Source organism: Daphnia carinata, chromosome 8 (assembly GCF_022539665.2).
Source record: "Daphnia carinata strain CSIRO-1 chromosome 8, CSIRO_AGI_Dcar_HiC_V3, whole genome shotgun sequence".
In the NCBI taxonomy this organism is placed as follows: domain Eukaryota; kingdom Metazoa; phylum Arthropoda; class Branchiopoda; order Diplostraca; family Daphniidae; genus Daphnia; species Daphnia carinata.
In genome coordinates this window covers 4,027,119-4,041,723 of record NC_081338.1, presented here as the reverse complement: position 1 = coordinate 4,041,723, position 14,605 = coordinate 4,027,119, and the positions used below count along the sequence as shown (strand labels likewise).

The following is a 14,605-nucleotide window of genomic DNA, read 5'->3' as shown; positions in this document are numbered from 1 at the left end:
AGGAAGATAGTGAAAGTTTCACTTGGCTCAAGACCAAAAAAAAAAATCGTAAAAGTTGAACGACTTCATGACGCCAGTCTACAAACAAAACCAGCCACCCAATGACTGACGTTAAATTGAAAATGTTATTGTTTTTATCAAGTACCGTACATACAACACCTTACTTGGTTCGCACATGTTTTTGTTTTTTCTTTAAAGGGAGAAAAGACAATTGTTTTATGTGGCTGGAAAGATCAAAGGCAGTTCGATCCGCACCGCACCCGATTTTTACTGCGTTCAACGCCTGCGAATGACGACTGCGTTTTTTTTTGAACAAACAAAAAAGAAAAAAAACTCTGCCCAAAACGCAGGTGCAGCAAAATTTCATTTCCATCAGTCATCAAGTTTTGTTTGATTCGCAGAGAGATCTGGTTGAGTTTTTTTTAAATAATTTGATGGACTGTTCCAGGGGTGTATGATTGGCTTTGTCTATGATCATGTATTTATTTTGTTTTCTTTTCCTAAAGCAACTGCAATTTGCTTTTTGTTATAACCCATCAGACATTTGATTATTTACAGAAAAGAGAGCGTTGATTGGGTTTATGTTTCAAATAGGGGGGGGGGGGAATGGCAATTTTTTGGCAGGAATAGAATAACAACGCAAAGATTGGAATTGATACATTTGTTTTAAAAAACGAAATTGAAATGATTGACATTTATAGATCAAATGGAAATTGGAGTGTCATTGTCGTCGTCCATTTCACTTTCGTTAGGCGGCAACGAAAGCTCTGCATCCCGTTTGTTTTGCGGTTGGAACGAAGATAAATTGCAAGACAAAAGCCCACACACACGGTCCGGCTGCTGAGACGTTGGCGACACGCCCTGCTGAGTCGCCAACTCATTGCACCTGCCCGATCGTTAAAAGAAAAAGAAAAAGATAAAAAAAAAAAAGAAATCAGAATTGATTAAAACCCTATCTACGACGACACCAGAATGTTAGATGTTATTGACCAGCTGCCGGCCCGCCGTCTCTTGCTGAAGGGCGTGGCCTTCCCCGTTAACCGACTTGCATAATTGTTACATAAATTAAAACTGAAATCATCCAGCCAGAATGGCCTTCTCTTGGGGGTCGTGCACTCAAACGTCAGAAGAGAGTGAAAGGGTAGCTATGAATAATGTATACACCATTTATAATTTTTAAATCTTTTAATGTTTTTGTTTTTGTATCGTTCATCACCTGCCTAGCTGGACGCAATTCGAATAGGGCGTTGGTCGTTTTCTTTCCCATCTGCATTTTAAAAAATTTTTCTCTCTTTCTCTCTCTCTTTTTTTTTTAAATTCCCGTATTGCGTAATTAGAATCAAGCGATTCATTTCAGGGCAGCCCACATTTTAGAGAGGCAAAAGAACAAAATCATCTAGAGAGTTTTCCCCCTTCATCTACGCTTCGATATCCATTGCGGGGGGGAGGGATGGAAGCCACCTGGAACATACTCTAGAGCTTATTGAAAGAGAGAAGCAAAACGATTGAAATCGCGTGGAGTTTTGCTTACTCATCAGGCAAACCAGAGGCCGTTTCACTTTCTTCCTTATCGGTCCGTGATCCAACTGCATTTTTTTTTTCTCAACCACGCATAACAGTAAACGTATTTTCCTAAATTATAAATTTACATTGACTCGCGTGTGATAAGGTAATTCATTTAATGTAACACAATGTTTTCTTTCCAGGTACAAATGAATTCTTATTCATTTTGAACACGGACCAATTTTCTCTTTTAGAAACGCTTGCCATCTAGCGTTGTGGAATGAGATTGTGGGAACGTTACGCAACCAACCGAATTAACGGTACATGAAAAATATCCAGAAGGCCGAAACGGTTTATGTCATACTAAACGAGCGTATCAGTGACAATTCCAGCCGTTTTAGCGCTTAATGGTTTTGCCGAGTCCAAAGGAGGCGGATCCGGAAATTAATCACCCCCTTCTTGTGCGGTATGTTATTTCTACATTGTTTATTACGCTTCCCAGACCCAACACAGACACAAAAAAACGTAAACCGACGTGCAACCTTATCGTTACTTTCTAAATTACCCTAACACTTCCGCTTTTTTTTCGATGATCGCGGGGGAATAGAGGAAACGTCATTCATGAAGTAAAAAAAAAGAGAAGCCCTTCTTATACTCCATGTCGTTATCGAGTTACATGTACGACTATCATTTGTGCGTAGGCTTTTGCTCACGTGTGTACCTCAGATGCGTACCTGTACTGATGATCGATGTGGGCCTTCTCGATGCGTTTGTCTTTTGCTCGGCGATTCTGGAACCAGATTTTGATTTGGGTTTCGCTCAAACGAAGGGCTGCGGCCAATTCGGACCGTCTGGTCCGCGAAACGTACTCGGCTGACTGGAACTCGACTTCCAAACGGAGCGTCTGCTCTTGGGTGAACGTTGTCCTCTGCCTGCGCTGACTCAGACCTTTGCGTTTCCTCCTGGCCACTAATTAACGAGGGGGGGGGGGGGAATATTAGAATCGAAATGTTTCAAAATCAAATAAAGAAAAAATACAATAGACGTCGGAAGACTAGACTTGACTCGCATAATTAAAGCGTACAGTCTACTGACAGATATTTACAGTGCGATTTAACATTTTGGACACGGATGGCATCTAGCCCATTCCAATATGTGGGAAAAACGTCAGTCGTTTTGAAGGGTAACGTACAAAAAGCGCCACCGATATGGCACGTTAATAGGTTAATAGTTTTGAGCTGGCATTTAATAGACCCACCCCTCACCTTCCGTGTGATGGTTCCATAGACTCAACCCTCCTCCCTGCCGATCCTTTTATTCTAAATATCACGAGCAAGAGACAACAGATGTTTAAGAGAAGCGATTATTCTCACCCTCGTATCCGGTTTGAAGTGGGAGCTTCTTCCTACCCCCTCCCTCCATTTCATTTCAAGTCCTCTATGTCTTTTTTTTTTCTCTCTCTCTCTCTTTCTCTTTTACCTTGTCAATATCCGTAATGGGGGTTAAGGTACAATAGAGGAGTGGTTTTGCGAGACGAGTAAAACGAGAGGGGGGAACGCGTGTTCATCACGGAAAACACAGATTATATTATACCTGCGCTCGATCAGTGCTGTAATTGTGCATTCCTCCCCTCCCTCTACCTTTTATAAGCAATAGGTACAATATTCCACTTTCGTTTTCTTCTCGATGGTTGAGCAAATCGCAATTGAATTGGTCATTGAACATTGCCGTCCGCACAATGCGCAATCCAATACCACATAAAAATCTTTGAATGGAGGAAAAAAATGGCTATGCTACTCATTGAATAATATGTCAAATTTGGAGGGGGGGAGGGGTTAATGACACATCAGTTAGCACTTGGGACAAATACGTCTATCTCCTGAACGAAAAATGAAAATTGGACTGCGTGAATTAAAACGTTCGTAAAATTTAAACACGCAATGCCAGACGTTCCGTTTTCTTTTTGTGTTATTTATATCAACTATTTTCCTGTATGTGTTTGTCAGTTATCTATTTTCTTTCTCTCCCCCCCTTTTTTTGTGTGTGTATGTGTCTGTCTGTCTGTAAAAAAAAAATAAGCGCAATTTTGCAGTCTAATTTCAGTTTCGAGGCTAGACAGATGTTGCATCACGGACTGATCATTGTACACTCGAATATTCAACGCAGACAAAAGCCATTCGTTAATTTTTTTCCTCCTCTCTTTTATGAAAAACAAAATGTCTGGCACTGCGCGTATTTAAAATCATTAGAATAATGGCCCCCTCCCAAAAAACGAAAAACAAAAATTGAAATAATGCATCATTTGATTACTTAGGGCCGTGAGTGCGGGTGGTAGAGAAAGCGGATCGAAAAACGATCCTTGATTCCTGGATGCCCAGAATAAGTGTTCCGGATTCCACGACGGATATAGGTGCCAAGGGCTCGTTGCTGAAACTGATCTTTGTTGCTGAAGAGCTGCGGCAGCAGGAGAGGAAGGATGTGCCGTCTCGGCAAGTGATGACCGATGTGTCACGATCTGCATACCGGATGCTGTAGATTTGGCCTCTTCCGCCGAACTGCAAGAATCATCGGCAGACTTGCGATCGGTGCCGTAAATTTTGGCGAAAAATTCAGAAGGAGACATGGGCACTTTCTTTGCATTGCCGTCACTGTTCGATTGACTGGAAGTGGCCGTCGCCATTTGTTCAGGATCGACACTCACTTTGAACGGACGCCTGGAATCTACTGGCGATAACAATTAGTCCGGCCAGGTATATGTAATACATATCAAACAAAACAACTGAGCAATACTAACCTTATATTTTAGGATCCACGTGTGTTGTGTAATACTGTCTCTGTGTTTTTCAGGGGGGGATCCCAGTTGTTTGACACCCACCTCCCGACGTCCCTGTCTCCCCCTTCGCCCACCTTTCCCTACATCAGGCCAGCCAATTGGGTAGGTCCCATAACTGGTCTAGCTCCATCTCAATTGGTCAGAGCTAAAATACTAGGCTAAAAATGTATAATAGTCAAAAGACATAAGCTGCTCATCTGCCTCCCCCTCGTTCTCCAGTCGGGGCAATTGGTTCATTTAGGGGTAAGGGGGGTGTAGGGGAAGCTCAACATCCGGCCAGGTGAATCCGTAGTGATTTACATCAGGACCCATCTCACACACAGCGAAAGGGATTTTCGATACGTTTGACAGTGACTGAATGTTTGGCTTTCCGAAGCTGTCGAACGCACTCGTCCCTCGTGTTGTTATAACAATCGTGATTACAGTCAATTTCCGTAATAGATTTCCTCCCTCCCCCCCCCCCCCCTTTTTCTTTTCCTTCTGTGATTTTTTGCAAACAGAGGGAAATGAAATGTGCCTTGGTCAGTCGACTGAACCAAAGTTGTTTTGATCCCCGGACATCATGTCCCCCTCCCCCGTTAATTTCTGTACTGCTTCTATTACTGAATCATTTAAGTCACTAACCCCTTTCCTGCCCTCCTGTCAGTCCTTCCGCCAATTAAAAGAGCCATAATAACAATCCATTTATGAGACGTACTTTTTATTTTTTTTTAGCCTTTTCACAGATTTTGTATGCATCGATAATCAACATCGACATATACATTGTGGCGGACCAGCCGACACTCTCCGTGAAAAGACGTGTGCAATGGACAATCACAATTGTTATGCAATCTCTATATGCTAACCACATTCCAGCTGGGTTAATTCATTCGTGGTATCATTTGTTTTTTGGTACTAAAACGCATTAGATTTCCTTCAAAAATTGCTCTGATCAACAGATATTCTCTTGACTTTAATCTCGTTTGTTTTGGTTGTTTTTTCGTTTAGGTTGGTTCAGACGACTATGTTGCGATGGAGTGGCATGGAACGGCCGACCGGCTGAGCAGCGCAGATGCACGCAACGGGAACGTGAATAACTTCGGTCGAAACGACGGACTTGAGCTGCTGGTCGAGATAAGCCACTTTCATTGGCGAGACGAGCGACACGCAACGGGCCGGCTGCTGGCCCGAAGAACAGGGCGAAGATTCGCAGAGGCAGTGCGAACGCAGGATCACGTCCGGAATGCGTTGAGGATTGGTGTCCCGTTGGATCTCGAACGGGCACAGAGAACGCCGTTGCAAATGGGGCGAACGAGGATCCGGTTGGATCGGACACTGATGCCGCTGGTGATGAATCTCACGCCGGATTCTAAGGAGCAGTTGGCTGTCATTTCTGCTGGATTGATTACCCGTGTTTTCTTGTGCGTACGTTTGCCTGTCCAGGTCAACTGGATCGCCAAAAGGACGCACGGAAGCTACAGGTAACGATGAAGACATGCCGGCCGCGACGGCCAACACAGTCGAACAGAGTATAACAACAGTTAAACAACCTCGAACGGTTTGTTTCATTTCTTTGGGGCGACTCGCGGTCGTGTTTAAATCAACATCTCATCTTGGCCTTTTTTTATGACTAAAGGAGCTGAAATGTGTCCTGCCTGCGGAGAAGAACGTTTTCTTTTTGAGCACTACAGATTGGTTTTTTAAACTACACCTAACTATGGACCATGACTGACTGATGGCACTCTGGTCTTTACTACGCAGCTATTTATTGTGTCGGGATTTTTCACGTTGGTTCGATCTAGCTTAAGATGCCGTGCTAGCTGCCATTCGACATGGATTCGTGACGTCATTTTCGTCTATGGTGTTACGTGACATCCAGCAACATCGCTCGTTTCAACTGGTTACAATCAGAAATCGTTTTATCTTTGAAAAAATTTCAGACTCCGTTAGAAATTTTTTTTTTCTTTCACCTCATTTTCTTCTTCGAACCGTCTCCCGTTGATGCACTTAGAAAGTGCATCAAAGTTAAATTATCAGACCGGATGGCGCACTGGTCGCATCTTACCCACCTTCGCAATTGTGCGGAATTCATTGCTCTTCAGAGAGATCCAGACAAACGTAGATACGTAGATGGGTATCTTTGCGATGGTATCGACGACCTGCTAATCTCGTTGACGCTCGTTCAAACGAGTTTTCATCGCTTTTTTGAGTTTCTTCGCACTTCGGCTACCGCTGCGTTCGTCACGTCTACTTCACCATAACACGTGGGTGATTTATGGTCTTCGATTAACCGACGCGCGATGAAAATTTAGTTGTGTTTTTGCCCGGTTTTTATTTATGTATTTATTTATTTTTTTACTTAAAAAGAGAGAAAGGGGGTGGGGTACACAGATAGAGAGAGAGAGGACAAACGACACGTCAACGGATATTATCAGACCACGTAAAAGATATCTGCGATTTAATTCACGGAAAACGAATTATAAAAGCTTTGCGGCAGAGTTCGCCCAGCACTCCTGTTAATGTGGTTGGCAACCCATTCAGTTATCTCCTGAATGATGATGACGGGTAGACCTTCGGGTCGAGCGGTCAATGAGAACCGGAATAATTCAGTCCGGCGTACAATCGGGCCCTCATAGGCCACTTCTGTATGCAATGTACATAAAAGCGTTGCTGTTACCACTAGCGTTTGGACAAATTTTTATCTAATGCAAACGCCAACTACATTGATGAACAAGATTTCACCTTGACCGGATGAAAAGTGACGTTATTCTGATTCGTGGAATTACTGGCCTGCTGTTCGTCGTTGTCCTCTTGCACCAATCGGCCGAGATGGGCGATGTACGCGCTGGCCATCAGCAAGACGTCCAACTTGGAGAGCTTGGTACTGGGCGGAACGGCCGGCAGCGCCGACTGCAAAGATTGGAAAGCTGACAATATAAACACATCACACACATTGAATCAAAACAAAAAAGAAAAATGACTTTATTGGGCCGGTAGGCGTAAAGCGATCACAACAAAATCAATATATACCGTCACGTAAATTCTGAACGCGGCTTCGCTCACGAGCCGCGTTCGGCCGCCGACTGCCTGATGAACCGATCAGCCATTCGAATTCAAAAAAATAAATAGGAATTCAATAATTCAATTAATTTCGTCATCGACCAACTGAGCCCAACACGCGTTCACTTCCGAGAAACCAACAATTAAAAAACGGGGGGTGAATAGCTGTTGACTTTTGGGATTTAAAAAAAAAATAGACTACCAGTGGATGATGACATTTCCGTGTGCGGGATGACGAAGGTGATAAACGTCCACTTCGAACCGGCAGCTCTGAAACAGTCAACAGATAATTGCTGGTGATTCGTGAGACTTTTCTCGATACGAAAAAATGAAGCTGTTAGGTTTTGACTGCACACGATCCGCCAACAACTAGCGCTGGAATGACGAAGATTCTGACGCACTGGATGTTGTAACATGGAAAAACAAAAAGGGGGGAGGATGATATTCACTTTGCGTTGAATGTACACGTGTAAAACGATCCGTGAGGAACGCACACCACGCAATGGTTCCTCACTGAAATACCGCCGCCTTTTTTTTTTGTTCTACACGTTTCACTTTTTCACCCTTGAAAAAAAAAATACATTTAAAAACTTCAAACAAAAACATAACCCTCCCTCCTTGTAGAATGCCTTCCAGCAGGGTCAGATTACAAGGTTCCCTTAAAAAATTAATTGGGGCTCAGTGTGTGTACGTGCACTGAAGGAGAGGGGGGTCTCCCTAATTTTCTACCGATTTCTTATGTCTCTGTGTGTTTTTACATTTTGTTTTGTGGTTTGTTTTCTTATGTGAGTGCATTAAAGACAAAGGGGAGAATCCGACTGGAACACGTTCTGATCGGTTGCTGAAACTAGGAGGTTGTTACTCGGGACAAATCCGGATCGCTATATATAATGGATTCACGTTTCAGGTGACGTTATACTACGTTTATTTTTATTGATTTAATATTCAATTAGTGGTTATGCAACACGTGTAACCGCAACGAGGGGGAAAACACCAGTGTCGGAGAGTGGCAAACGTGATCGATCTAGTTCCACGTCATACGTTTAAACACCGAAGTGTCTCTATATACTTGAAAGGGGCCTCCTAATAATAATTCTGCACTCGACATAAAAGATCTTGTCGGCCTTGTGCACTGTCACCTTAATAAAAAAAACATATAGGTCTTATGCATTTGACGTCATTCTCATAATTTAGATTGAACTGGAAATCTGGGTAATCACTATCTGCATTTTTTGGTTTGTTTTACATTCATAGTTTTGAGCTTTAATTTTTTACAAATGAATATAACAGAGCAAATGTCGGCCTCATCTTAATGCACGTGATCATAGATGTCCGTCCTCCCTCTATAGGCGCACCAAATTACCTAATCCATCTTTGTAGACTCATCCATCAAACTGAGTTTTAAAAAAATAATAAAGCTGGACAGGTGAGCTAATTTAATATCATTATATGCATGGCTCTAGAAAATAATCTAGTAATTATTATTACTCTATGAGGTGACACGAATATTACGTGCTGGTTTCCTAACGTTCAATTATCTACCAACCACTGCCGTTTACACCAATAATAACTGGTTGTCAGTTCCAAACGAATTAGTCCGGAGTTCACAGGCCGACATTCACTGACGTTAAGAAATATTCCTTAATCAGCAAACGTTGTCAAAACTTGGCATTTTAAGTTTAGGCCTTCTGATTTTGTTTTTCTGTATTATGATTAGCGCATAAATAATTGCGTTAAAGGCGGTCATATCTCCTTGAAGGCAAATGGGAGTTCTCTCGTTTGTTATTGGGAAACGAACGGGCCTGTTTGTTCATTCACTTTAGATGCTTATCGGAACCGTTAAGGCTATGATAGCAAGCCATAATCAAACTGGGATCACATACCAATTACATTGCATTACGCAGTTGGTTAGCTTCAGGTATCTTTTTTTTTCCAATAACTTTCGCCGTGCGTAAATTGATTGCCTTCGTCTAAGGTATGTGCTCATGGCCGTGTGAAATAGAAAATGCACTCAGCAGGGACCAGACCAGATATCTAGGAACGATAGCATTTTCTAAACCGTTTGCAATGTTATGGAAGTAACTTAAGAAAGTCTCTTCCATGGAGTGCAAAATATATGTATTTGTTTTTAATCTATTCCTTTTGCGCACGTTTGGCGAGTATAATACGTATACACCTCGCTGTTATTGGATAGAAATAACAACCGCATTTCACCTACGACTTTCTAATTTAAACAAAAACAACAACAAAATTCCCCTCAAATGTTGGCGGCTGGAGGCACATATCTATCACGCAGTTCTCTGTTGTTGCACACCTCTGACTGCGGAAATGTCCCGAAATTATGCACAAAAACAAACGTAAGAGAAAACTGGTTTTATTTTTGGCTTTCATTTCCTTTTTTAGGCTCACGCCCATCTTGTCAGACCACTTTCAGTGCTACGCACACAGGTCAAGACGTCGTTACAAAGAAGCTTTTTCGGTGAGTTAAATAGCCGAATGATCTCACCTTTTATTTTTAAATGACTTTTTTTTTCCATTCATCTATTTCTGACTTAGCCCCAGAACAAATTTGTTCGACTACCCTTCGGCAATCGTGGTATTTCGAATCCAGTTTGGACAATCCAAAGGTGACGTTGAATTTAGAGGTACTACATGTTGCCTATGGTCGAACATTATCGTACATTTGGTGTTTAATAGGCGATGGCCGCACATTCAAGTTCATAGAGCGGTTTTGCTTCCATTCTGGTTTGCAGCGTTGCAAACCGGAATGGAAGTTGATACCTGGCGAATATATCGGCCTTAGATTATAATTTAGTTTTAATCGCAAAGCGCCGTTCAGCTCGTTCATTATGTACGACACTGTGACTTTTATGTGCCAGCTGAATATAGATTGCGGCACGTTTTTCTTTTGTGTTAATTCTTCACAGAAACTGCCGTGCATTATGACAGTACGTATAATGTCACCATAAGCACTTTCTCTGCAAATTGTATGACGTCCCATTTTGTTCTGACGTGACAGTATCTTTAGAATCCGACGTAACGATGTTGAAGATGTAATTTATGGATACTGGGAGGGAAGGGATGTACTGTACACCAATTTCGGGAAGTGGTCTTACGCTCTGGATGGCAATTGTTATCGGATTTTTCTTGCAATCTTAAACAGCGCTTTCAAATCTTTTCGTTTGAGGTAAACATCATTTTGCGGCCGGAGAAGCACAAAGTTTTCTCCACATTCCGAGCGGTTACGTTGCGTAGTCCTACCTATTTCATTGCCTCAAGTGATTACCTTTCCTTTGATTGTGTCGGCCGACTTTTTTTTTTTTTGTTAGCTATTTGCATCTTTTCTTTTCGTGCATTTGCAAATCTACAAATTTTCTAAGTAGAAAATTCCACTAGCTCATCAAAATTGAGGGAAAGGGGGATCAAACATCCCATTAATGACGCCCCCCTTTTTTTTCGTTTCACGAACTCTTCCTCTAAACTTTTTGCTGTTGAAGGTGAGCTAAATGACACACTTGCCGCGTCTGAACAGTTGAACTTGTCTCTCCAGTGAATATGTGCCGGGCAATGAAAACGCAAGTGTTGTGCTGGAATAGGGCGCCAATTGGCCTGTAGTTTACACGTAAAGGCTATTGTTTCACATAGGTCTATTACGTTTGCTTTTAAGCGGATCATCGGGTTTGATTGGAGTCAACCCAAAAGGATAATCTACCCTTGCTGGAACATTAAGACAAAACGAAATTCAAATGAAGACAACTCCCCAGTTTCCCATCTGCTGGCCACATTCACGGCTCAAGCTGGAACAGTCCAGGAGGACGACGTAAGCAAGGTTATTGTAGAAATCATTGATTTAAGTATAATTCATAAGGTAGTAAAGATTTCAATGATCCTCGAATAATGAATAGCTCATTGTCACGATAGTTTGCGTAGCTATGACTTGTCAAACAGGGGTGTATCCAGTGTGGCTTGTTCGATTCGTTCCATAAATGGAGTGAAACGCTATTTTTCAGGACTTACCGTACAAAGCGATTGATTTTTTTTTTTTTTAGAAAATTATTAGAAACATGATCTACTAGAATGCATTAAGGAAGTAAAACACTCGTATGCTCGCAATGAAGATTGAAAAGTCATGTGATGAAAGCCCGATATGGTAGTGACAGGGAAGTGCGGCGCAATCAACCACATCCTTCACATGGGCAACGGAGAAATTTCACTGCAATAATGCATTCCTTTCTCTTTATTTTTCTTGTTTCAATATCGGTCAAGTCAGCGGCTTTTCTCGTAACCTGAGCCATTTGTATCACTCGCCTTATTTTGCCAAAAGCCAAGCTCTCTATAAAAACCATAAAGACAACAGTTGAAAAGTATCAGTTTACTCGAGACCTTCAATCACAGCAGTTCCCCCCTTGAAACCTCCAGTATGAATAAGGTAAAAAAAGAAACAACATCCAGGAAACAACTAGAATTGTAGGTTCAATGATCGTCCTTTGAATTTTTGTTTTTAGCTTATCATTCTAACTGTTTTGATGGCAATCGCTGCTGCTCTCCCTGTACCTCAGTCCAACTATGCGACCACGCCTTACAAAGCCAACGAATATGTGAGTCTTTTCCTATTTCAGGTGTTGATTGTAACGGTAGTTTAAAACGCTCGTCTATTTTGATTCACGGTTGTTCCAGCCACCTCAGCCTTACAGTTTCTCGTGGTCAGTTCTGGACAAACCGTCGTTCCAAGAATATTCGCACACGCAGAGCAGTGATGGTAAAGTAACCACCGGCAATTATCGTGTTTACCTTCCCGATGGCCGCGTTCAGACCGTCACCTACACAGCTGACGAAAATGGTTACAGAGCTGATGTCAAGTACGAGACTTTCTCCAAAACTGGTGCGTGGATTCCTAGTGCGATAGGATTCCGCGTTGCCAGCCGCACGTGAATCGTTCGTTACAATGTGTCATTAGATTTCTAGACTGACGTTCTATTGTTTTTATATCGACAAAAAAAAATAATACTGGCTTCATGTTAGATCGCATGTTTTTGTACATTAAGATGCGCCCGATTACATAAGGATTCATCCGTTTGTTATTGCTTATCTGCATCGTTATGTTAGAGACCCACTATGAATATACTGTAAATCAGGAAAAGAGCGCCATAAAAGCTACCATTCCTTTCATTTTGGACTTTCAAACTTTCATCTGTTTTAAATCATGGATATTTTAGGACTTCCTACTTGGGCTGTTTCCTAAGACATCCATTCAAAAGTGTCACCGTACTTGCGGTGTTAAGATAACCGCATTTTTATAACTTGATGTCTGATACTGTCCAAAGACGATACGATCAGCTAAAAGTTGAGTTTCGTTGCATTTTTTTTTCTTGCTACGACTCTTATAAGGAGAAGTAAAAGCACATTTGTATGAGGGAGATGTATGTTTGATAGTTCTGTATGTGACAAATCACGTTACAAACACAGATTGCTGGTTTCTTTTCGTTTCATTTGAAACTGAGTATTGAACTAGTTACGGATTTGCATGCTATGTATAGCCATGATATAGAAAAGCTATGTGAAATTTCACCAGAAGAAAACCTCCCCCCTTTCACTTTTTGTAAGTTCACGCAAGCCTCTCCAGTCCAAGTTATCCTTCCAACCAATTGTACAATTTTTTTCCGGTACATGTTTATTTTTTATTAGTTCAGTTTTTATTTTAACCACAAGGGCGGGTTTGGGGTTTTTGTGTCTCGAGTACTTCGGGTACATTTACGTCGTTTGCATTAAGAAGAAAACCCCTCATTTCGGTTTAGAACGTTATCCCCGTTGCACTTGTCACCTTCATTTTTTATTTTCTGAACGAACGCGGACGTGCATCGTTTATTACGATCAAAGGATTTGACTATTGTTTACACAAAAAATTTGAGCCCCCCAGCTGTACAATTTCATGTAGTTGATCCTTGAACAAAACAGAAGCTTGAACACAAATTACCAACAGATTTCATTATTGCGCGCTCAAGTGCATGGCTTATAATTAATGCTGAATCAAAGAGCTTCAAAAGGGGGGAATACTTTGCGTTCAATTCAATATTTCATGCGGCAAGGAAAGCGAAATACTCATGAAATAAGAGCATCTAGATGTGTTCGTCGGATGCGAAACGAGTGGAGAACTAATTCTCGTTCGTTGTCGGCTGCGCAAAAAGAGAAATCACTGGCCATAAAATTTCAGGAAGACGTAATAAGTAATATGCAGGTATATTTACCAGGTATATGAAAATGATCTAGTTATTATCGAAAATGTAACGCCTTCGAATACAAATTCCTAAGAATCTTCAAAAAAGAAAGCTTACGTGTTTCTGTGGTACAATTCTTGATTGCCATAAGTCAACAAACGGGACAGGTCCGACAATGAGTTGCATCAAATTGGACATATCAAATTGTCATAGAGCTATTGTAATTAGTTAAGCGCGATAGCAGTGCCCTTCTGTAAAAGGTAAAGCTTATAGGCAAGAGGACGCAATGGCCTTTACTTATACGGAAGGTGTGCTGCAATGGCTCTAAAATTTGTTGAACAACAAAAAAATGAACGTGACCCAGATATATCAACTTGTTTCCTAAAACAAATTGAATTGGCTACAAGAGAAAGTGCTGCCAAAGGCGACCGCTTTAGCTGTTAATAATAACACGTAAAGGGCTTCTACGATACCTACGGTTTCCGACGTGATGTTTACATATTCGCTGCAATCTTTCATTTTAACTATAAACACCCAGGAAACTGTATTTCAGCAGTGGCTTACCATAGCGTACTTTCAGACCAATTTAGAAACACCTTAGATGAAGCGGGATTGAAAATTAGGTTTAAACAATGGACAGGTGGGTAGGATTTGTTGGCATAAACTGAGAGCTTATTTCAATTGGAGAACCTGAATGTTAAATATTGCTCAACCCTGAAGCCAAACTTGAAGTGCTTACGTGCTATAGAAAGCATCGAGTGAATGCTGCAGAGAGTATCTGAACTTGTCCAATAATAAAAGAAGCAAAGCCGTTTCACTTTCGCTCTCGTGTGTATCGTTACACTTTTTCTTGCTCTTCGAAATACGGAAAGCAAAGGGAACGTTACATCATGTGATAGGTAAAGCCCTTCCTTTCTACTAAACGTTTCACACTAGTATAGTACTTGTCCAGCTAGTATATAAAGGCTCTGATGTCAAACGATAGTCACAACAGTCGTTGACTTGTCTCCATTCC

The 14,605-nt window shown here is 41.5% G+C and overlaps 3 protein-coding genes across 3 annotated transcripts; 1 reads left to right on the top strand and 2 right to left on the bottom strand.

The window, feature by feature from the left end:
- Positions 1-668: 668 nt before the first annotated feature.
- On the bottom strand, positions 669-4,260 carry LOC130704173 (homeobox protein rough-like). The gene is made up of 3 exons (XM_057525640.2): positions 3,814-4,260; positions 2,238-2,472; positions 669-886 (listed from the first exon to the last, which is right to left on the bottom strand). Exons 1-3 carry the CDS (start codon positions 4,181-4,183, stop codon positions 703-705), a joined length of 789 nt encoding a protein of 262 aa, XP_057381623.1. The 5' UTR covers positions 4,184-4,260; the 3' UTR covers positions 669-702.
- A 2,411-nt stretch (positions 4,261-6,671) lies between these two features.
- Positions 6,672-7,739, bottom strand: LOC130703721 (transcription factor 24-like). Its single transcript, XM_057525171.2, has 4 exons — positions 7,578-7,739; positions 7,346-7,402; positions 7,058-7,242; positions 6,672-6,958 (listed from the first exon to the last, which is right to left on the bottom strand). Exons 1-4 carry the CDS (start codon positions 7,591-7,593, stop codon positions 6,902-6,904), a joined length of 315 nt encoding a protein of 104 aa, XP_057381154.1. The 5' UTR covers positions 7,594-7,739; the 3' UTR covers positions 6,672-6,901.
- A 3,912-nt stretch (positions 7,740-11,651) lies between these two features.
- On the top strand, positions 11,652-12,518 carry LOC130703717 (pro-resilin-like). The gene is made up of 3 exons (XM_057525166.2): positions 11,652-11,804; positions 11,881-11,973; positions 12,053-12,518. The coding sequence occupies exons 1-3, from the start codon at positions 11,796-11,798 to the stop codon at positions 12,305-12,307; spliced, it is 357 nt and encodes a 118-aa protein (XP_057381149.1). The 5' UTR covers positions 11,652-11,795; the 3' UTR covers positions 12,308-12,518.
- The last annotated feature ends 2,087 nt before the right edge of the window (positions 12,519-14,605 follow it).